A 23,478-nucleotide genomic window follows, 5' to 3' on the forward strand; every position below is an offset into this window, starting at 1 on the left:
TTATTCATTTGCTCTATTTATTTATTTTTTGTTTATTACATTATTATTTTTCTCTCCGTAACTCTTTATATGACATCAATTATTATATACTGTTAACATTATAATTATAATATAATATATAATTGTATATATAATATGACATATATAATCTGAAAATATTATACATAGATCCACTTATACATCAGCCACAGCGCTGCAGTAACGATGATAGTTTTCAATGTCACAACAAACAGATCCATTCTGAAATATTTTAGAATAAACACGTTACAAATATGATTATTGATTATTTCTATCATGTTTATCCAACAACAAATTGTTTTACAAAAACAAATTAAAAATTCTTTTAAGGCTCCCGAATAGTCACCGCGGCCATATTGGAAAAAATATTTTAAAAAGATGAAACAAGACTACAGATTGCTCCAACTCATTACTTAGTTTGCCTTTCGCTCATACTTGTAAAATTGTCCGAAAACTAAGCTTTTCCCTTGACAGTTAATAAATAACCGTAAAATCAGTATCAAAATAAATTTATTTATCTGGGAAAACACACGGTTTGACAGCTATCTAAAGAAGTGGAGAATGTTCCTTCCACATGGTATATTCCTTGCTAAGTTTAGTTTTCAGACAATTTTACAAGTGTGCTAAATCGATCTGTAGTGTTGATCCATTGAAATACCTTTTTATTTAAAAATGGTACGCAAGAATAATTTGGTTGTCAAGACGTCACTTCAAACGTCACTTTCACGCCTAATAGAAAAAAAAGAAACAGACAATGCGAGATAAAAAGAGAGAGCAATAATGATTTGATTTTTATTCCTATCGTAGTTATGGTTGTCGTCACCGTCAACTCGGAGTTTCTCGGCGACTAACTCGGAAGCTTTAAAGTTAATTTTTTATTTTTATAGAAACCAAATTTTTTTACCTAATATGATAAGATAATAATTAATCTTTAAATCTCTCTTATTATTATTGCTAATAGCCAATTTAAAACTTTACACATCTCATAAAAATAATAATAATATATCCTGTTTATAATATATTTTATACTCACCTTTTATGACGCGCTCTGAGTTCATCTATACGATTCATGTTCTCGTTGAGGAGATATAATTTAGTTCCAATCACACCATTTCTTCATTACATAAAATAAACATCTAATGGCTTAACATCATATTCGATGTAAACATTATTTAGAAGGTCAAATTAATAAAAAAATCTTTACCTGTAATACTTTGCAATATCAAAAACATTCATATCGTATGAAAATGTTTCCCTGTCCTTAAGTGGAATTGAATTATGCAATTTCAGCCAATTTATAATTTTAAATTGCCATTCATTACATATAAAATGCTTTACAGCGTTGTTGGCTACGTATATTTTTCTTTGCAGTCTTATAAGCCTATGTTACATATTATACATTTACACAAATGGATTTATTAGTAATAATATCAGCTATACTCTATTGAATCCGGAAATATAAAAAGATTAAGATTACATCTTTAAAAAGAGATATATAATTTTATAAAGATGTGATAGAGCATTAAGGATGTTTAGTCTTAGAATCTAATGGAATATTAATGATCTGTATATTCTAAGACACCTACAATCGGAGTAAAAAGTCGCCGAAATTGACGAATATATACTTTTTTCATATATCTTAATATATGATGATTATAGAGATTGCATAAAATCTTATTATTTATTCATAGCTAGAGTGTAGAAATGTATTTTCCAACTTCTGTTGCTTTTTTTCGGAGAATTTTCGTGTTTCTTAAATTATAATGAGAAACTTTTATCATTGACGGTACTTCGATTTCAACATTACAGCACAAAATTTGAATTGTAAAAATAAAAGAATTTACTTGTACAGAGTAATTTAAGATGTCAGAATAAAAATTATAATAGTGAATAATGACAAAATATAGAAGATTTTTAACTATTTCTTTGATAAATTTAATAATTTGTCATTTCTCCGAGAAAGCTTCTTCAGATGAAAAGATAGGTTATTTAAAATGTCAAAAGAAGGCTCAGCTGAATACTATGTTGTCACGTTTTTACAATAAATAATATGTCATTTCGGATAATAGGACGAAATTGAGAAAATTATGTTCAATATCTTTTGAACTAGTCAGTACTTGACCAAAAATATGTGATCAAATATTTCTTCTATATTTCTTCTATATTTAAACTTTACTTTTGCAAATTTTGAATAAATTCCTATTATTATTTCTATCTATTTTAGCTCTTAAACCAACACAATCACAGGTTTCTTATAAGATAAAAAATCTGTAATCGTATCAATTTAAGGGTTAAAAAGGGCAGAAATAATAATATTTATACTTATTTATATAAATAATTATATTTTAAATTATATTAATACTTTTACTTATAATTAGATCGACAAAATAATTATATTCATAATAATATCGACGGGTAAATTCATTGCAAATTAAAATCCTTATAAGTTTTGATTGCTTCAGTGAATCAACTTTAGGTTCTTTTATAAGTCTTTGAACATGTGTTAAAACAATCTGTGCAAATTTTATTAAATTCTTATATTTTTAAAAATAGGTACTAAACATCCTTAAGAGAATATTTCCCGATTTAATTAAATAGTGGTATCTAATGGAATATTAATGATCTGTATATTCTAAGACAATAACATAATTAGTTAGTTGGTACTTACATAGGTTGATGTTTCGTAAGTATTAAAATTAGATCTATCAACATAGCTGGCAAGATATGCAACAATATTGTCAATATATAATATAGAGTAGCATTATCGGTTAATATTATATTAGGCGTCCAAATTGTGTTTTCGAAAGGTATCTCCTTTACGATTTGATAACCTATTTTTCTAGTTTTTTCTATCAAGCAGTGTCTCTGATCAGAAGTACAATGTATGACCAAAGGTGCAGAACCTGGCGTACAGCTACTAAATAAAATTACAAATTAATGGAATTGTTACTTATATAAACTTTCATAAAAATTGCATTAAGATTCAAGTAACAAAAAGTTACAGTAACTGTAAAATTTAAAATTTTATGCGAGTTACAAAGTATATTATAAAGTATTAAACATTAAAAATTAACAAGTTTTTATAAATCAAATATCGAGAATGTAAACAAAACTGACGTTGATTATGTATATTATTATTAAAAAATTATTAAATATTGTCAATTTAGTTATATGTATACGATAAGTTGTATTTAAATTCATATTTGAAAATTTTTCTGCTAACTCTAAATTTTTCAATAGCACGTAAGATTAACAAAAAATTGAATACAATGTGTATGGTTCCGCAAAAATGTTGAGTTTTAAATAAAAAAAGAAAGCTTTTTTTCGTATATGTTTTAACTTAATGCCATTGAACATGCATATTTAAATACGTATTAATATTTAATATTCATACATTGACAATCCAAGCTGCCAAGTTGTGACTATTATACATTTTATGACAAAATCTACTGGGATTACATTTAAACAAATATGTTCATTAGTCTGCAATACTCGTAATACTCCTTTTCCAGTACCAACTAATATCCCTATTATACCATTATAGTTATCTATCCACCCTGGAACTGGATCATCATAAGTATTTTGCACTAAAATATGAATCATATTTATTAGATAATTATTGGTAGATTATTTATTTGTTTTTTTTAGTGATATTTTTTATTTGTTCTTAATACAAAATGGGAAAAAAAATACAAAACTTATAAATATTTGTTCAATTTGTTTTAATTTAGTTTTTAGTTTTAAAAATTGTTAAGCTAATTTATTTATTTATTTATATGTGACGACAGTACGTCCACTATACAATATGTTAAAACAATTATGTACTATGAGTAAGAATATATAAGAATATCTTTTAATATAAATATAATATTTAATTTTTTTTTAAATTTTATAAAAAAGAAAAAATAGTAGTAAGGCAGGAGTAAATAGATAAATTTTAGAAATTTTTAGTTGCTGTTCAAAAACATTTCTAACAATGAGGGGTACGATCATCCATATACAGGTTTTTTTACTTTTTCGATATATCTTGAAAATTATTCGAGATATCGAAAAATGTTTTGTAAAAAAGTTTTTTTTTAATGATAAAAATATCTCTATTTAACCACATTAATAAAATTTTCAAAAAAAATTTTTTTAAATTTATATTTGCATTCAAAAAGCTATTCTTAAAAATTTTATGTTTTAATTTAAATATTTGTCAAAATTTTTTTATTAATATAGTTTAATAGAAATATCTTTATCATGGAGCTTTTGTGTAAAGCATTTTTTGATATTTTAAATAATTTTCGAAATATATATATATGTATACATATATATATGTATACATATATCAAGAAGAACAAAAAGCCTTCTGCATATGAAAGATAATTTCACCTTATAGAATCGTTTTTGTGCAACAAAAATGAAAATTACTAAATTCATCTATTTATCCCCCTACATGTATGCAAACCCCTACAGCACGATATATTGATGGAATATTATTTTGCAAAATTGGGATATTGCATGCAATATTTCTAAAAGCTTGTCACAATATAGATATGCTGCCAAAAATCTATATTATGCAGTATTTCTTTAATAATGTTGATATATTTCAAATCTTATTGCATGTGTATTTTTATAATGTGAATATGATATTTGCAAAGTATTGCAAAATATTTTTTGTATGCATAATATTTATTTGTCCGATTTTGTAACCATTAGTTTAATATCCGAATTCTATGCGGTAGGATTGTATTAAATAGAAATGAAGCTGATAGAGAAATATATTTTACTCGATGTGTTTGTAGGCTTTAGATATTCTCTTGAAAAAACTTGAATACGGAATAGGTAAGGCATAGTGCGTCACATAACAGTAAGCGATCAAACTAGCGAAAGATATGTGATTGCATTTAAATATAGCAGCAATATCTGAAATAAAATATTAAATTTATAATATTAGCACAATATTGCTGCAATATTTGTAATATGTAAAATATTAAAATATTTATGCAATATTTTAACAATATTTCGTGCTGTAAGGAAAGTTTTAACAAAATCAGAATTTTCAAGTTCGCGAGATTCCTTGGTAAGATTCATTTCATAAGAGATAAATAAGAACTTATATCTAACATTTCAAGAAAGAAAAGAGAGTAACATACCTACAGAAGGTCTTATAATTGCACAAGGCAACGATGAAGAATATTCCGCTATTACAGCCTCAGCTAAATTCTTCGAGAATACGTATGTATTAGGCAAGAAATCCAAACATCTGTACATATTTCAAAATTATATAAAAAATTAATACAGCCTGACAATTATAACATTACTCCATAAATGAAAGAAAAACTGGTATTATATTTGTCTTTAATTGTGCGCATCCTATATATACTTGAAATTTACAAACATATATAATATGTTTAACATGATTTTGTTATGCTTACTTAGCTGTACAGACATTTATGACATGTTCATCCATCTTTTCGGCCACTTCGATCATTTTCCGCCAATCGGCTACGGCTGGGTAAATTTTTTCTTCAATGACAGAATGATTTAAATGCGTGTATGCTGTACTGACATACACTAGTGCCTTAAATAAATACAATTAGTCCTAAAGTCACTTTTTTAAATAAATAAAAAGTTACAAAGAAAAATAGACATATATTTATGAAATTAAAATTAAAACTATTAAAAAATCTAAATTGACCTTGATACAACAAAGTCTCAAACTGATACTCCTATCTTTTTCTCTTTTCGAACTAAACAATTTTATCTAAAACATTGTTTAATAAAACAAAGAATATTTGGAGTGCACAAGATAAAAGATTATAAATTTCTAAAAAATGCACAATATAAAATACCACACGCAATATGGAACATAGTAATTTATTTACAAATATATGTAAATGCAATATCGGTTTATACTTACTATTAAATTCTTCATATTTTGGGCTAGAATACAAATATCTCTCGTTGATCTAGTATTAGTAAAGATGGCGTACTTTAAACTGTCGTTAAATTTCACACTCGCCGATGCATGGATTATTATAGTCACTCTCTCAGCTAGCATTTGCCAGTCAGTAGCTGACAAACCTAAATTCTCTTTGCTAGCATCACCAGGAATCGGAATTAATTTTGTAAAATTGAAAGGTTGTTCTTCTCGCAGTTTATCGTATAACTAAAAAAAAATATATTAATTATGTAACGTATTTATTGTAATAATTGGCACGATTTTTAAAGATAATTTGCAAAAAAAGTTGAATATTCTGATTATTTATAATATTTTGTTTTTACATGTTTTATCCCATACACTTTTATCAAATTTTATAATTAGTTTTTTATAAAAATAAAAAAATATTAAAAATCTATATGAATGTATAATACAAGTTTTTACGAAAACTTTCCCATTTACATGTAATAGCAGTTTAAGAAATATATGATATTGTAAAGAAGAAAATATTTATGTAATTAACTTACCGGTAAGTTTAATAATTTTTCGAGCCTTTCGTTAATGCCTATTCCTTTTTTCGAACGCATTAATATAAACACTTCGCGAACATCTGGACAAGATCGCAGTATCTTCTCCATATATACTCTACCCAGAAATCCTGTCGCGCCTGTCAAAAATATACTTTGTCCAGCATAAAACTTTGGAATCGAGTCAGCTGAGTCCATTGTAATTTTGTCCACCGTTATTAAAATAATAACAACAATATGACGACAATAATCAAACAATAGCCAAAAATATGTACAAGTGCAATCGAAATATTATCGTCTCTTTCTGTCGATACCGATATTAACTAATAGCAATTCGATTGGAATATAATAAACTGTGAATGAGATCGGCCATCAATAACGCATGCTGTTTAATTAAAATGTAACTGTTTGTTAAACAGACGTAACCACTATACATATTAATGAAACGGAAATTTTAAGCAAAGGTTGAAAGAGCAAATTTATGTAATGCGGTAATATATGCCTAGACGATTGTTAGTAGATCAATAACTAATGGATATAAAGTTATTTTGCAGTTTATTCAATATGTGCAATATGTAATTCTACGAAGAATTGGATATAATCAATTGTATTTAAACAACTTTATTATAAATAATAATAAATATATTAATTCACAAATTAAGTTGAATAAAATATTTATGCATATATAACTGAAAAGTAAAAATAATAATGAAAATGGTAAATAGATACCTAGACATTGTAATATTTAAGATACTTATGTAATTTACAACATGCACACGAAGTACATACATATGTATAATGTATATGTAACGGAAATGGGTCATATTTTTAGAATAACATATTACCATGTTTCTTCATAATTAATCAATGGTATGTCATTGAGTAATTAAATATAAAACTTAAATAAAAATATTATAATCTGATGCTTAAATAATGTTAATCTTCTGTCATCTTCTAGTTGTATGTTGTATAAATTTGATAAATAATTTAATTAGTTTGCCTAATATATAGTTCAAATAAAATTTATGTTTCTTTCTCTCTTAAAATTTTACAAAAATGTATTCAGATTTCCGAGACATTTATCACTGTATCAAATACGTTCAACGGTCAAAATTAATGCATATTTAGGAAAATTATATTTTTAAACAATTTTGAAATTTCGATGTGTCTTTAATCTATTATTTGAAAAATTCTGGGCTTGAAGAGGGCATTTAAATATTTGAGATAAAATTACATTCTAAGCGTTGTATTGTAATAGCTGACGTAATAATATACAATTTCTTTAATTACATACTAACATTTAGAAAATATTCAAAGATGAAATTAAATATATGCAGTAGTCAAAACTGAAAATTTGATTGTAGAAGGTATTGCTAAAGCACACAAAAAAAATATCTTAATAATTTTGTATAATTGTATAAAAGCTTTCTTATTATTAAAATAAAATATATTTATTATTATTATAAAAAGAAAATTTATATTTGTAAATCTCATTTTTTTTCCTTTAAATATCTATCAATAACTTATAATAATGAAATATTCAAGACAAGATTTGCTAAAGGATGCAAATTATTTTTTTTTTATGAATATAAATTAGAGTATTTTAATTTAGTCAATAAACACACACATTATAAATTCGTAAATTTTAAGAAACAAACCAAGAAAAATCTGAGTTAATTTGCATTGGAGTCATGGGAACAGTGATTTTTTTAGAAACAAAATTACTGTGTAGTTCAATATATTTTTTTCTTATTTGATTTATTTTTTAAAATTAATGGATTTTATAATATCGCGTAGCATTGTGAAAGAAAAGAATCATGAATTCGATATAACATATAATAATACCGTTATAAAAGAACTAATCGTGAATTATATAATATCTCAAAACGTATATGATATTTCAATATCTCAAAAATTTAAAAGTGTGTGTGTGTGTGTATTGATAAAATGATTAGCATTTATAACATTTTAACATCAGCCGATTACAATTTTTATTGTAATAATACATTAAATTATTAAATTATATAATCGACTAATTATGAAGAGACAAGGTAATATATTCCCAATATATGCCGTGACATCTGATGTAGCAAAAATTCCCGTCACCCATGCATAATTTCTGCGTAATATAATTGCAGCAGTAATAGAATAATCGACTGGTTCATCCGCAAATCATTATTAGAAAGGAAAAATTTATTTAATCCTTATCCTTTATATAATTAATTGATATCTTATATATATACATATATACAGGGTGTCTTGGCAAAGGTTGGCAATTTCTCGTGAGCATGTAGAGCAGGTAAAAATAACCCCATAAGTTTCTATAAAATTTGTTTCTATGATGCATTTCTACCGAAATATTTGTCGTTAAAATTTAAATTTGAGAATAATTTTTTTAAATAACTTTTATATTACTTTGTAGATCTTAATAATGTATAATAACTTTTTTATTATTAAGTGGAGATCTTTAAAATAGTGTGATAGATTTTTTAATATCATCTCGGAGAACCAGAGTCTGATCATCTGTAAGTCTTTTAACTTACAAAACTTTAAAGCCAATGGGGTTTTTATTTTTGAGTTATGTTTATAGATTCTTCACATCTCTAAGAAAAAGATATTCTAGTTTTATTTCATTAAAACTAACTGTTTTCAAGAAAAATGCATTTGATCGATAGAAAGTAAACTTTTATTCGTAATAATTAAATAATGATTTTAAAAATAATATAAAATTACATGGATATATTTAAAATAGAATGATCACTTGTAAAAAATTATTTATTATTGTGCACAAATAAGAAATGATCGTGAGATATTATAGCAGGTGCAGCAGTCATCAATTGTTATCAGATGTACATACGAGCTCGCTTACGGGAGGAATTCGGTTTAGAGGCCTGATTTTTAAGCTTTTCTATGCAAATTTTTTATATAAGGAACGCATAAGATCAATTAAAATAAAAGTTTTTTCTGTTTGTTAAGCAACTTTTTAAGTTTCTTTAAAAATTTTTTTTATTGAAAAATTCCAAGAATTAAGCTGTATGTAGCAGTTCTTCTCAACCCATAAAAGAAAAAGTAGTTGCACGGTGCGCACGATTAGGGCCATTCTGCTTATCTGAAACAAAAAATTCAAAAAGATTTTTAGAATATATGAGTTTGGATTTTTGAAATTCTACAGCTCTTTAAAAACGAAAAAAATAGCCGAAAAATTAATACTTATTTTCAAAATGACGCTGTTTTTTTATTTTTGCATATTTTTTAAAAATTCTACTTTGGGCGAAAAATTGTTGCCATTTGAAAATTAGCACCCCCCTTATATCTCTTCTTTAAAATCAAATCAAATTTTCAAAATTATATAAAAATTAAGGTCACTATTAATTATTATGCTGTGCAATATTTCAACAATCTGTGAAAAAGTCTTTCTACTTTTTAAAAAACGTTTAAGACATAATTTAATGATTAGTCAAGAATTTGACATTACGAAAATTATCGTATCGTGTTAAAAATTTAAAATAAAAAATTATTGCTATTATTTTACATTAAAGTAATCAAAATAATATAATTTTTATAATAATATCGTTATTGATATAAAGTGTGTAATTATTTTGATGATAATTTTGATAATAAAATATTTTAAATAAAAGAAACTTTTGAAAAAAAATTGTAGACAAGCTTTTTTAAACACTTTTAGATACTGTAAATACAAATTACTACTAATAAAATTATATTCAAAAAAAGTATAGTATATTCAAGTATTTTCAAATATATTCGAAAAAAATGCCAGACAACACAAATAGAAGAAAGGAGATCTTAAAGTTATTTAAAAGACAATAATACGTCTTTAAGTTGTTTGTTAATTTTGTTACTCGTTATCGAAAAATGTAACAAAGTTACTTTTTCCGTTACAAACAAAATTTGTAACGCCGTTACTATTACAGTTATCAAAAAATAGTAACGCGTTACTTCCCAACACTGTATATAAGTATATTGATTATAATATAACTGCTTGTGTAATTATGTGTGATTACACATCCTATATTTATGTAGCTAGTAGATTGTCATAATATAGTATCTTGATTAGTTGTTCATATATTTCATATATTCATATATAGTAGTTCATATATTCATATATTTTACTAGTAGAGAGCGTAAGATAGCCTTTCTCGTATAAGTTGCAGTCAGTGTCAGTCAGTTTTATATATTTTATTTTTGTTAGAATTGTTTTTAATTTGAAACATAATTGTGATAATTTCTTATTTTCTAATTTTTTTCTAAATTCTTGAGTATAAATAAAAGCATAATTATACATATATGTTTTTTCAATACTCTATTTATATGCACAGATTGGCCGAATTTTTTAAACTAAATTCTTATTAATTATTGCAAATACTACAAAATGAAAGATTTCCTAAAGAATTTCTCTACTTGGTCTAACCGGTTTTATTTTTTTGAACGCAATAATATTATTACCGAACACATTGTATTTACACATATATATACAAATAGATCTATCTTTAAATGTTTTTAAGTTTTCACGACATTTTTACGATTTTCCCTTTTTCCCTTCAAAATAATAGAAAAATAAAATATTTGTTTAAAAAATATATTTCTATGAACTGTACAAATCCTAAGAACATGCAATAAAATATTTATCAATAGCATTCTTTAAGTAGTAATTTAATATACAACGCAGAAAAATAATAATAAATTCTATAAAGATGTTTTTCATTCCCTTCAAAATTCTAGCATTACTTTTAAAAAGATATGTGTATTGCATATGTTTTTATCATTTAAAACGTTATATATAAATTTGAACCAAACACACAGTGCGTCTTGTACTTGAATGTACATCCGCAAAAGTAGCACCGTAATCGTATTATCATGTGTTTATCTTATTTTAGCATATTCTTATATTGTCATTATGCACATGTCTGCTGAACTTCGTATTATATTGTTTGAAACACAACGAACATGAAATAAATTTTAATTAAGTGTATAATGATACTGACTCCTAGAACTTATTTTTTCCCGGATGTAAAATGTTATGTAACGAATGGTTGTCAGATTCAAAAGGTTATATTCTTAAAAATATTAGAAACTGAACGTGGTGAATATAAATTTTTTTTTCACGCAAGAACACACAAGTGCACACTTTGCACCATACGCGTTTATTATCAGGTAATTCGTGAAAGAAAAATCTCTTGTTAACAGGATCAAACTGACAATGAGCAAAAAGTCTCTACCGTTTTTTGCGATTTTTCCAATAATTATGATACGAAAAACTTTTTTCCTAATTAATTAATCGAGTTGTCAAACTATATTTACCTAAATGTTTTACAGTGACAGTCAATGTATTGGAAAATTTTATAATGATATTTAAAAAGACTGTAAATGATGAAGTGCTGGCAAAAGAGCTACATGAGGTTAATTATAAGTGGAAAATTGTTTGGCTAAATATCATTGTTTTCATTTATATTCATCTTTCATTCCTTTATGGAATATATCTAGCCATTTTTTATGCTAAATTCTTGACAATCCTCTGGAGTACGTATTTTATTTATTTATAACAATCTATAAATTCTTAAAGTACATTGCTTACATAAATATAATAATAAAATAAAGTATATATTGTCATACAATTATTTGCAATTTATTTATAGATTGGGTTATTTGTGCCATTGGGGCTATGGGCGTCACCGATCTTATAAGGCAAAATGGCCGCTGAAATTTATTCTTATGATTTTGCAGACTTTTTCTTTTCAAGTAAGCTTAATTTTAATTTTTTTTTCCCTTCTCTCATTCAAGTATCATATAGAACTTACATTTTTGCGAGCTATTGATTACAGCTTTTAATTTTCTTTTTTCTGTAGCGCAATGTTGTTTGTTTTCTAATAAGCTATATTTTTTAGAATCACATTTACGAGTGATCCAGAGATCACAGAGTGCATCATAAATTCACCGATACTGACGCCGATCCATACAACGCGCTTAGAGGCTTCTTTTTCTCGCATATCGGTTGGCTTATGGTTCGCAAACATCCGGATGTCATCAGCAAGGGCGCTATGGTCGATATGAACGATCTCGAGCAAGACCCCTTCGTGGTCTTTCAAAGAAGGTGCGATGCGCATATCTTATTCTTACGAGAATAAGTTAAGTAAATATCATTTTGTTCGCTTGATTTTATTGATATTGATTTCTTTTTTATTCCTATCTGTTTTAGGTGGTACGTATATTTGGTATCAATCTGTTTTATTGTGTCAGTCTTGATACCTTGGTGGGCATGGGATGAGAAACTGCCATATGCGTGGAACATGGTTATTTCTAGATATTGTTTAAACTTAAATGCAACTTGGTTGGTGAATTCCGTGGCTCACATGTGGGGTGTAAAACCATATGATAAGTACGTATTGTACTTGTATACTATTTATTTCGTGCAAACTTGTGCTTATTTTGCGTTGTTGCTTAGAAATTTATTTTATGATATAGATCAATCACCCCCACGGACAATGCTGGTGTCTCTTTCGTAGCGTTTGGCGAGGGCTGGCATAACTACCATCACGTCTTCCCATGAGATTACAAAACAGGGGAGTTTGGAAGTTATAAACTCAATTTAATCACAGCTTTTATAGATCTGTGTGGGTACCTAGGCTTAGCTTATGATTTAAAAACTGCATCTGCTAAGATGATAAAAAACTGCGTTCTTTGAAACAGTAAAATTAATAATGAGTAACATCTTACAGTGAAAATTGTTACTTTTAAGTATTTGATTATGCAGAACGTTTATTTTCTATTTTTAATTTATATATTACATTTGTTTGCAAATATATTTTATAATGTACAACTCAATATTAATAATAAATTACTAATTGATATCTTAAGGATATTTAGTACTTATTTTTAAAAATATAGGAATTTAATAAAATTTGCACAGATTGTTCTGATACATGTTCAGAGACTTATAAAAAAACCTAGAGTTGATTAACTGAAGCAATCAAAAGTTATAAGGATTTTAATTTGCAATGAATTTACCCGTCGAAATTATTATAAATATAATTATTTTGTCGATCTAATTATAAGTAAAAGTATTAATATAATTATAAATATAATTATTTATATAAATAAGTATAAATATAATTATTTCTGTCCTTTTTAACCCTTAAATTGATACGATTACAGATTTTCTATCTTATAAAAAACCAGTGATTGTGTTGCTTTAAGAGCTAAAATAGATAGAAATAATAATAAGAATTTATTCAAAATTTGCAAAAGTATAGTTTAAATATAGAAGAAATATTTGATCACATAATTTTGGTCAAGTACTGACTAGTTCAAAAGATATGAAATATAATTTTCTCAATTTTGTCCTGTTATCCGTGATGACATATTATTTATTGTAAAAACGTGGCAACGTAGTATTCTGCTGAGCCTTCTTTTGACATTTTAAATAACCTATCTTTTCATCTGAAGAAGCTTCTATATACAAACGTGTAAGCGAGAAGCGACTAATTTATGAAAAATTATCATGTTGCCACATTTCTTTCTTCTCGGAGAAATGACAAATTATTAAATTTATCAAAGAAATAGTTAAAAATCTTCTATATTTTGTCATTATTCATTATTATAATTTTTATTCTGACATTTTAAATTACTCTGTACGAGTAAATTTTTTTATTTTTACAATTCAAATTTTGTGCTGTAATGTTGAAATCGAGGTACCGTCAATGATAAAAGTTTCTCATTATAATTTAAGAAACACGAAAATTCTCCGAAGAAAGGCAACAGAAGTTGGAAAATACATTTCTACACTCTAGCTATGAATAAATAATAAGATTTTCTGCAATCTTTATAATAATCATATATTAAGATATATGAGAAAAGTATATATTCGTCAATTTCGGCTACTTTTTGCTTCGATGTAAGTGCTAAACATCCTTAAGTAATGAATTTGTTTTTCATGCGACATTATAAGGACATAATGACTGATATTAAAGTAGAATCTCTATCAAATCAAATCATACTTAGGCTTAGCTTATGATTTAAGAACTGTATCTTCCAATATGGTAAAGAAATGTCTTCTTTGAAACAGTAAAATTAATTAAGAATATAAATAAATATAAATATAAATATATATTGAATCATGTCGTTTACCTAATTATTTTATCGTTTTAATTCAAATATTCCTTTTTTATGTATTATATAAGATTGAATCTTAATTACACATAAAATGATTAGGTTTAAATGATGGTTTTGGTTTGTGTTTTTTATATAGAAAGAAAAACAGACGTTTAAAAAATATATGAATCATTCCGCAGAATATATATGTATATATATATATATATATATATATATATATATATATATATATAAGAATTTAATAAAATAATTTTAATATACTTTTAATATACAATTCTTTATTTGCGTATATGTAGATGTAAAATTCTCTCCTTCTCCCCCCCCCCTCTCTCTCTCTCTCTCTCTCTCTCTCATGTTTCCTCTGTCGATCTCGCCTAGAGACTGACCTAAATAAACAAATTCAAATTACTTATATATATATATTCTTTTCGCTTACAGCTCGGCCTATTCTGATATAAAGATTGTCCCGAATTTTGCTAAGTTATTGTACTTTTATTACATTAATATCGCCTAAATATTTCAAATTACTTTGGCTTATTAATAACATTGATATACCAAGAATACATGTAGATAATAACTCTAGGATATAAATGAACAATTCTTAAATCTATGTATATAAATATTAAGTGTACACAAATACATATCAATACTAAGATATAAGTAAAGATGAAATTATTCCGTATTTATCTGTTGCACGTTTGCTGGTAACCAACCGGCGAATGTTAGCAGGTTCCTAAACGCTCAAATAAGGCTTACGCGTATTTTGAAACCCATCAATATCAGTAATAATATATCGATTATTTCGCAAAGTCTTGGCTATCTGATAAGGTTCTTTAAACATAGGAATGAGTTTCTTTGACACACCTGTTTGTTCTGTTTAAAAAATGGAGGCTAGTTTTGCCTTCTGCAAATCCGACAGCAGTACTCCTACATTCCAACGAATTAATTTTATCCTCTAAATGAGAAAGCTATAATAAAACTAATCTTATAATAAAATCGACGGTGAGGTTAACAATTTACGAGACGCGCTCATACAGATAGGACCTGTTCAGCTTAGCACTTAAGTCACCATAGACGTGTTCCCCGCTGTAGGATAAGATAAAATAAAATAATACTACTCGTTTTACTAAACTGTAATAAACAAATATATATACATTCCATACATAAAAGATAATATAAATAAGTAGATATAATAAAAAGGAAGAAGAAAAAAATATTTTATTCTTTTACAATATATATATATTAATTTATAGTTATCATTTAAAAATACAAATTTATATATTCTTATATTCTATATAACATATTATAATATACAACTTTTAAAAAGTTTTAGACATCAATGTTAATGAAATAAACAAGTTTTGGAGGTAGTCCATTATACCCCGCATGAAAAGCATATCACGAAAATCTAAGCTTTTACTGAATCAATAATCTCGTCTATTTAAACTATTATTTTATAATAAACTTACGTTTTTTCTTATAGTGGATATTCCAAAGAATATTTTTAGTAAAAAAAAAATCGATTTATTTCTTTTTAATATGTTGAAAACTTGCTCAATGCTTACGTTGGCCGTTCTACCCCACGTTCCCCTATATAGAAATTTCCTACTAAAAGAAAAAAATTATTAAAAGTATGTGCATTGCAAAATTTTGAATTATTTAGAAGAATCAAAGTGACGTATTTTTGATACTTTTTTTTCTTGCGAATTACTTGTTTTTGCGTATGTTTTAAAAAAAATAAATGAACAATAATTTCAGATAATTAAAATTTTTCTTTTTATTATAAAATGTATACATTTTTATAAAAAAGACGATAAATTTTTGGAAAAACTTTTAGTTCACTTGTGCACCTGAGACGGTCGCGTGCGTTTTGTCTCGCGTTGCTCACAGTTTGTGATGAGTCTTTCTCTGGTTTTTTCTTCTTTTTTTTCTTTGTTCTCGCCATTATGGCATTGACCTTAAAAGTGCATTTGAGCAGGCACTATTACTTTTAATTATACAGTGTGAACCATTGAAGAACTCAGCGTTATAATTTGATATAATTGCGAAATCATAGGCGCCTTTGTTATATTTTAAAATAGCTTTTTATTACTAAAGATAATGCAAAAATGGATCTAAACATTTGAAAGTAAAGTCTGATCGTTTTACTACAATTATTATTAAAACGTTTTTATTTACGTTCCTTTATCTGGCGCTTGGTTTTTATGCTTTTTATGTTTTCCCGTAATTTTAATTTGTGAGCCTTTTAGTCTTTATTAAAAAAAATATATTTATAATATTTTATTTTTTTGTGAATGACCCAGAAGATTTTGAACTACTTTTCTTATTTCTTCACAGACGGTATGTCCCACGGCAGGTGTATTCGTCTCAATAATATAATTTGGAGAGAGAATATTACTTATTTTGTGTATCTTTTTGATAATGACTCTTAATAATGATATATACAGGGTGATTCATTTTAAGTGATTTGGTCGATTATTTTGCGAATCGATGATTTTATTGAAAAATATTTCAAATAAAAGTTGCATAGTTTAAAGGGGGACACATGACGGAAATGTGGACTTGGCCTTGAGTGACCTTGTCAAAATCAGATCAAGGTCGTTAATGTTTTTTTAAATGAAAACTTCTATTTTTTATTACATATTCTTATAGCTTGTCTCGAGAGCTTTCCGAAACACTATAATAACGTTACGTTTCATTAAGTACTTTCCGAGTTATGAGCTTCAAAGTTGCAATATTTTGATATAAAATACAAGATATCTCGTAAAATATTCATTTTTTGATTATCTTACCCCCAATACTTTTATACACAGAATAATGAGACGAATCAATTGGTGTAATTACAACACATAATTATGTTAAAGTAAAAATGTGTAACTGCTAGTTGCAAATTCAGATTTTTTCTTAAAGATAACTGTGTTTTAATTACACCACTTGATTCGTCTCATTATTCTGTGCATAGAAGTATTAGGGTAAGATAATCGAGAAATGAATATTTTACGAGATATCTTGTATTTTATGTCAAAATATTGCAAATTTGAAGGCTTATAGCTCGAAAAGTACTTCATGAAAAAACATTTGACTATAGTGTTTTGGAAAGCTCTCGAGATAAGCTACAAGAATGTGCAATAATACATAGAGTGTTCCATTTAAAAAAATTGACGTGACTTTCACGTGACCTTCTATTGAAAATTCAAGGTCAAACCAATGGTACCATCTTATGGTTCCCTCGAAATCCTACAACTTTGGTTTGAAACATTTTCTCAGAAAATGCTTTCCTGCTGAAATATTACAGTGGCTAAGTTAAAATGGGTCACCCTGTATATATACACAGGGTGGGCCATTTTAATCGATTCAATCGAATATCTCGAAAACCAAGCCCGAGAGAGAAAAATGTTTCAGGCAAAAGTTGTTTGATTTCGAAGGGGTCATAAGAGGGTACCATTGGTTTGACCTTGAAAAGTTATTTGAAGGTCACATAAACGTCATGTTTAATTTTTTAAATGCTACACCCTATATATTATTGCATATTCTTGTAGTTTATCTCGAGTGCTTTCCAAAACACTATAATAAAATATTTTTTCGTGAAGTACTTTTCGGATTATAAGGCTTCGTATACTTGCTCGGATTTGTCAAACTTTGTTAATTAATTTCTCGATAATTATTACGAAGATCGCAAAATTGTAGAAGACTTTTATGTTCTGTTTGACCTGCTCTATTTGCCTAGAGAGGTGGGGCAATTATTACCGGACATCTAATATTTATATATACATATATATTTGAAAAATACTGATGAGATTATAGAGTACAATAAAATGCATTTTTTTTCCTCACACGCGTATTATTACAATTAATTCTTTTCGTGATTCTCTTTGTCCTAAGTCTCTCGGATCTCCTCGATCCGCGGATCAAGAATCGATTCTTTTTTTTAGTAGTTACAGCGGCAGTTACAGCGGCATCATGCGGGTAACATTTTTCCAGCGCTTTGTTTGGTACGTAATGAGTGCCTTCGAATTTGTTAAAGTAACGACCTATCTCACTATTTTCTATCCATTTCGGTGTTGTTAAAGTTACAGCGTCTATAATAAAAATTAAAAAACACCGAGAAAAAATCAATTACTGATAAGTAAAATTAAATAATAATAAAGAAATACGATAAAAAATAATACTAAAAATAAATAAAATATTTACATTAAGAAAAAAAAAGAACAAGATAAATTAAAATAAAATAGAATACTATTTTGCAATACGTATAAAGAGATGAGACAAATATAGAAAAAATTGTAATTTAAGATATAAATATGCCAATATAATTATATTCATACCTTCTCCCACATAACACATTTCATTATTTTCGGTAAGAATTATGTAATGTGTTTGTTCCTTTATGTCACTACAGATCTTCAATGGAAAATCTTGAGACCCATCTCTTCTATCTTCTACAGAGATTTCAACAAACTTTCTATCTTTATATCGATGCCATCCAATTATTACGCCTGTAGAACAATCTGCAGATTGATCACCATGTGTTACGATCATTCCAACTGCAAATTTTACATCGTCTGATCTTGCATTTAGCATTTTAAATTTTGATATGTTTAGGATGAACTAAAAAAATGTAAGTTCAAGCTTTTTAATTGATATTTCTTGTCAAGTAATACTTATATAAACATTTGTAAGAAGTTAAATTACAGCTAGTCAAATTATAAATAATTATAATTTCTATATAATGGTATGTTATCAGAGAGAACGTTTTTAATTATTATTATTATTATTAATATACAGCATGTGTAGGGCTTACGCACAATACAGTGTGGTCCAATTTTTTCTAAATTCGTACTCCAATCTCTTAAATTCATATTCCAGTTGAAATCATCGTAATGTGATAAGTCTGTATCATTCACTTTCCACAAATTTTCATTATACTGGATCATATTCGATAATATGTCTAGCATCTACAATAAAAAATGATTTAAATGTGTAAATAATGTTCTAATTAGAAACGAAAAAATTATATATTGTGCAAGTCTATGTGTTTAATTTTAATAATACGTAAATTAATATTAAAATTAATAAAAATTAAGTGCGAGTAATTACCAACCTTTTTAGCTTCTATTATTTCCAATTTTTTAAAATGATACGTGGTAAAACAATCTGGGAATTTTTCAAAATTTATTCTAAAACATCTTACATTTGTTGAACTATTTGTGACACTGTAAACAATATAAAATAATATTTGTATACGTGTGTGTATGGTAAAAATGAAAATATCGAAAGATTCAAATAACTTCAAATTTGATATTATACTTACTATGTTGGTTTCCAAAATAGACAGATGCGCTTACCGGGATATCCTTTTATTATATCGCAACGTAGACCAAGTCTTCTGGCAACGCTATGATATATTATATATATTATTATTTCTTGACCATATTTATGTTCTAAGACCTATGTCAAAAGTTACAATGCAGAAATTAATTAGAGAGAAAGTATTTCTAAGATTACAGCAACATGACCATGTTCACAGCATAATTGGCCATATTTCTATAATACATTATATTCAATAGTACTTACATTATCTATACATTTGTATTTTAATTGTGTATTCCAATCTATGTTTTCCACTTTGTTTGGTCGGAAGTTTAATTTGCCGAATATATGTTCCTCGAGTGTGTTCATAATCTGAGTTCCTTCGGCTTCATTCCAATGATTATCATCGATATTGTTCTTTTCCCAATAGGAAAAATTTTCTGCAGACGTCGAGAATATTGAATGGTCGGGATATTTCTCTCTGAGGCTATTCAATACTTCTAGTGCCATACTATCTAGTATTGCTGTTATGGACGAGAAAAATACCTCCTTTTGACGCTGTATGTCTTGTGCCACAAAAGTAGCAATTCGTTCTAGTAGTTGCACTTTGTGAGGTTGCTTTTCAAATTTTATTAATTTTGTCTCCCACATATAATTCCTCAGACAGTTAAAAAGTTGTACATAGTAATATTTTTCTGTTAGATCGTAAACAGTTTTTCTGAAAAAATATACATATTAACTGTGCAATATATATGTTAGTTCGTAAAGTTAATTGTACTTTAATTGATATAATTTTACCGTGAAAATTCAGGGAGCAAATTTTTAATCTCATCAATATAGAAAGAAATTTTTATATCATCTCTATTCATACTAAATCGATGTGACATATCTTTATCTAACTTAAACATGTAAGTGTAATGTGTTGAGTTTTCCATTAATATACCGCGTTCATAATATTCTTGAATTTTTTGAGGCATGGAATTTTGTAATCGTCTCACCCAATTTATGCCTATTTCTATAAAGTTCAAACTTTCTTTATTTTTCTGTTTATTCGTTTCAGACGCTTCCTGTTCATTTTGTTTAAGCTTCTTGTTATAGAGTTTTCTCGCTGTAGGCCATCTGAAATTGAAATAAATAATATTATCGTAAATTTATATAAAACGCTAAATTATTGCATTAGTAACAAGTTTTCCAAGAATTATATTGTTTAAATTGTGTAGTATACGTAATTAGTCCAAATATCGACATTCTTGTTTTATTTTAATACAATATATAGTATGAGATATACAATTTTCAATTTAAATTGTAATAAAAAATTACACATTAACAATATACAATTATGTAAAATGTAAACAATGGACAGCATGATAGCCATAAATATAACAAATTAACTTTTATACTCTGTGTATTTATTAAACATCAGTTTAATGAATTATTTAATAACATAATTAAATAAAATAGTTCTATTACTAAAACTGGATAATAAAATTCAAGAAACAGAAAAATAAATAGGAGCTGTCTTCAAAAACTTTTCGCTCATAAAGGAAATATAAAATTTAACTATTCTTTAATTAATTAAAGGCTAAATTTAATTGATAAAAAATGTAGTGAGAATAATTTCTCGGACTCTTTATGTGATTTAACTTTCATTGATTCATTTCTTAATCTTTTTATATTGTTTATTATATTTTATATGTTTTTTATATGTATTATTTTTATAAAATATATTTTTTTCAGAGTTAATTATGGTGGTATATTAATAAAATTAAGTTGCAAAAAATTACCTAATTAACAAGTAATTACCTTTGAAAAAACTTTTTCTCCATAAACTTGTTGTGTTTGACTACATGTTGAAATTTTTTGCACACACATCTGAAGTTAATGATATCCTCAATAGTGATATCGTTGTAGCCAAGTATAGTATCTATCAATTCTTCAGGTAAGTTCGTTATCGTCGTCATTATTTCGTTTATGAAACAAATTTAGTTAAAAATTTAGCAAAACACAGAAAAGTAATTTAATTTAAGAAGATCGGACTGCGTATCATTAATTTACTTTTTGTAGTCACACAAAATCTATTGCGAAACCTATATTCTTATGTATTTTCCAATTACCAAAAACACGTGTTATACACTACAGAAGTTCTTTACACTCTCTGTCTATACCTATTCTGGAGAAATCTGAAACCTAAGAGCTTCCCCACCATATTGTTGTCACGTGACTGCACACAATAGGAAAATTTTGTTGGAGTCTCTCAGGTAATATTTGTCACAAATCTTTTGAATTCCGAATTTTAAGGGAATTGCCTGCCTTTCATTACACATGTTCCTGGCATAGTAAAGTACATATTTAAAAGAATTCATAAAAAGCTCTCAATTTTTATTTACGACAATTTTTTTATATCTCCAGCATATTCTATGAAAATTTTGAATAAAATTAATAGAAAAATAATGAGATATAGTGATGTCTGTGAACTAATCGCCGCACACGCATCACGCATGTTTCCTTGTGTGTATGTTCATATTCATTTTCTAATGTTAAGTTGTGTTTTCTATTGTGAACATGTTTAATTAATATTTTGTCCCGTAAGGTTTGTTAGTTAAGCGACCAAACTGCCAGAATTAAGCTTTATGCATTTATTAAATGTTAGAATTAGTTTCTCATGACCAAAAGTCGAAACGTTGTCATGAGAAACGTGTTCTAACATTTAAAATATGCATAAAGCTTAATTCTGCCAGTTTGGTCGCTTAACTACCAAACCTTTCGAATCATTTCATCACTGGCGATATCAATTACTATTAATATTTTGTGTTTGTAAATTTTTGTAAAGAAGATTCTTATTATTGCGCAGAAAAATAAATCTGTTTTTATTTCTCTTTTTATGCGTCTTTTATTTATATTTTCATTATTTTTTTTGTCTATTCTTTTTTTTGTTTTTAATTATTTTTAATAGAATCAATCTTCTAGAAAAAAAATATGTAAATGATTTAAATATTAAAAAAATATGTTTATTTATTTTTATTTTGTCATTGTTAAGTCATTTTACACAATAATTTTTAATTAATTTATAATTATTAGAAATTTTTTTATGAAACACTCTCACGAAAAAAATTGTCATTAACTTACAGAATATGGGCCGAAGGCCCCCTTTTGCACCCCCCGCCCGTATGTGTGTGTGTGTGTGTGTGTGTGTGTGTGGCCACACGAAGAAATGTCGATTAATTGGGCTTCTAACAAATAATTCGTTAAAATTTTTCGTCTTAAAAACTTTTTAATCACAACATTACTCAGGATGATGATCTTGATATGTGAAGGACATTGAAAAGGGTGGCTCCGTATAAGTGAATAATTACCTGTAATTTAAATGTTTGGCAAATGCAATCATTTTTTAATATATTTTGGAATTAATTTGTACTTTTATGTGAATTTGATGGCTGTTTCTTGAGTTACAGGATTCGTTAAATTTAATATTCAAAGTTTGGTTTTTTCCTCAAAATTTTATAAAAATTGGCTATACTTTCATAAATATTTTCAAGTTTAAAATATATTTATAATAAGATTAGTTTTTAC

General features: G+C 26.5%; 2 protein-coding genes and 1 pseudogene across 4 annotated transcripts; 1 reads left to right on the top strand and 2 right to left on the bottom strand.

Annotated features, from left to right (window-relative positions):
* LOC140674169 (acyl-CoA Delta-9 desaturase-like) overlaps window positions 1-13,171 on the top strand; it is a 28,011-nt pseudogene extending 14,840 nt beyond the window's left edge.
* On the bottom strand, window positions 121-6,835 carry LOC140673883 (fatty acyl-CoA reductase 1-like). 3 transcript variants are annotated; one of them, XM_072907120.1, is made up of 9 exons: window positions 6,472-6,835; window positions 5,924-6,172; window positions 5,439-5,584; window positions 5,157-5,266; window positions 3,413-3,605; window positions 2,687-2,932; window positions 1,223-1,399; window positions 1,052-1,132; window positions 121-240 (listed from the first exon to the last, which is right to left on the bottom strand). In XM_072907120.1, the coding sequence occupies exons 1-9, from the start codon at window positions 6,667-6,669 to the stop codon at window positions 159-161; spliced, it is 1,482 nt and encodes a 493-aa protein (XP_072763221.1). In that variant the 5' UTR covers window positions 6,670-6,835; the 3' UTR covers window positions 121-158. The 3 variants fall into 3 exon arrangements, with proteins under 3 accessions (XP_072763221.1, XP_072763220.1, XP_072763222.1); XM_072907119.1 differs by having other exon boundaries at window positions 122-240; window positions 2,687-2,935; XM_072907121.1 differs by lacking the exon at window positions 121-240 and adding an exon at window positions 714-747 and having other exon boundaries at window positions 2,687-2,935; window positions 6,472-6,834.
* Window positions 13,172-17,920: 4,749 nt separating the features above from the next.
* Window positions 17,921-22,044, bottom strand: LOC140673976 (F-box only protein 21-like). The gene is made up of 8 exons (XM_072907246.1): window positions 21,712-22,044; window positions 20,707-21,027; window positions 20,173-20,626; window positions 19,910-20,046; window positions 19,700-19,811; window positions 19,404-19,553; window positions 18,924-19,206; window positions 17,921-18,677 (listed from the first exon to the last, which is right to left on the bottom strand). Exons 1-8 carry the CDS (start codon window positions 21,867-21,869, stop codon window positions 18,397-18,399), a joined length of 1,896 nt encoding a protein of 631 aa, XP_072763347.1. The 5' UTR covers window positions 21,870-22,044; the 3' UTR covers window positions 17,921-18,396.
* Between the last annotated feature and the right edge of the window lie 1,434 nt (window positions 22,045-23,478).

Source organism: Anoplolepis gracilipes, chromosome 15 (genome assembly GCF_047496725.1).
Source record: "Anoplolepis gracilipes chromosome 15, ASM4749672v1, whole genome shotgun sequence".
In the NCBI taxonomy this organism is placed as follows: domain Eukaryota; kingdom Metazoa; phylum Arthropoda; class Insecta; order Hymenoptera; family Formicidae; genus Anoplolepis; species Anoplolepis gracilipes.

Coding starts and splice junctions, on each gene's coding strand:
- LOC140673976 (XM_072907246.1), bottom strand. CDS start 21,869: ATGACGACGATAACGAACTTACCTGAAGAATTGATAGATACTATACTT. Junction 21,028..21,711: donor GAGAAAAAGTTTTTTCAAAG/GTAATTACTTGT, acceptor TTTCAATTTCAG/ATGGCCTACAGCGAGAAAAC. Junction 20,627..20,706: donor TTGCTCCCTGAATTTTCACG/GTAAAATTATAT, acceptor ATATTTTTTCAG/AAAAACTGTTTACGATCTAA.
- LOC140673883 (XM_072907119.1), bottom strand. CDS start 6,669: ATGGACTCAGCTGACTCGATTCCAAAGTTTTATGCTGGACAAAGTATA. Junction 3,606..5,156: donor AATTATAAGACCTTCTGTAG/GTATGTTACTCT, acceptor TTCATATTTTAG/TGCAAAATACTTATGATGAT. Junction 241..1,051: donor CTCAGAGCGCGTCATAAAAG/GTGAGTATAAAA, acceptor AAAATATTTCAG/AATGGATCTGTTTGTTGTGA.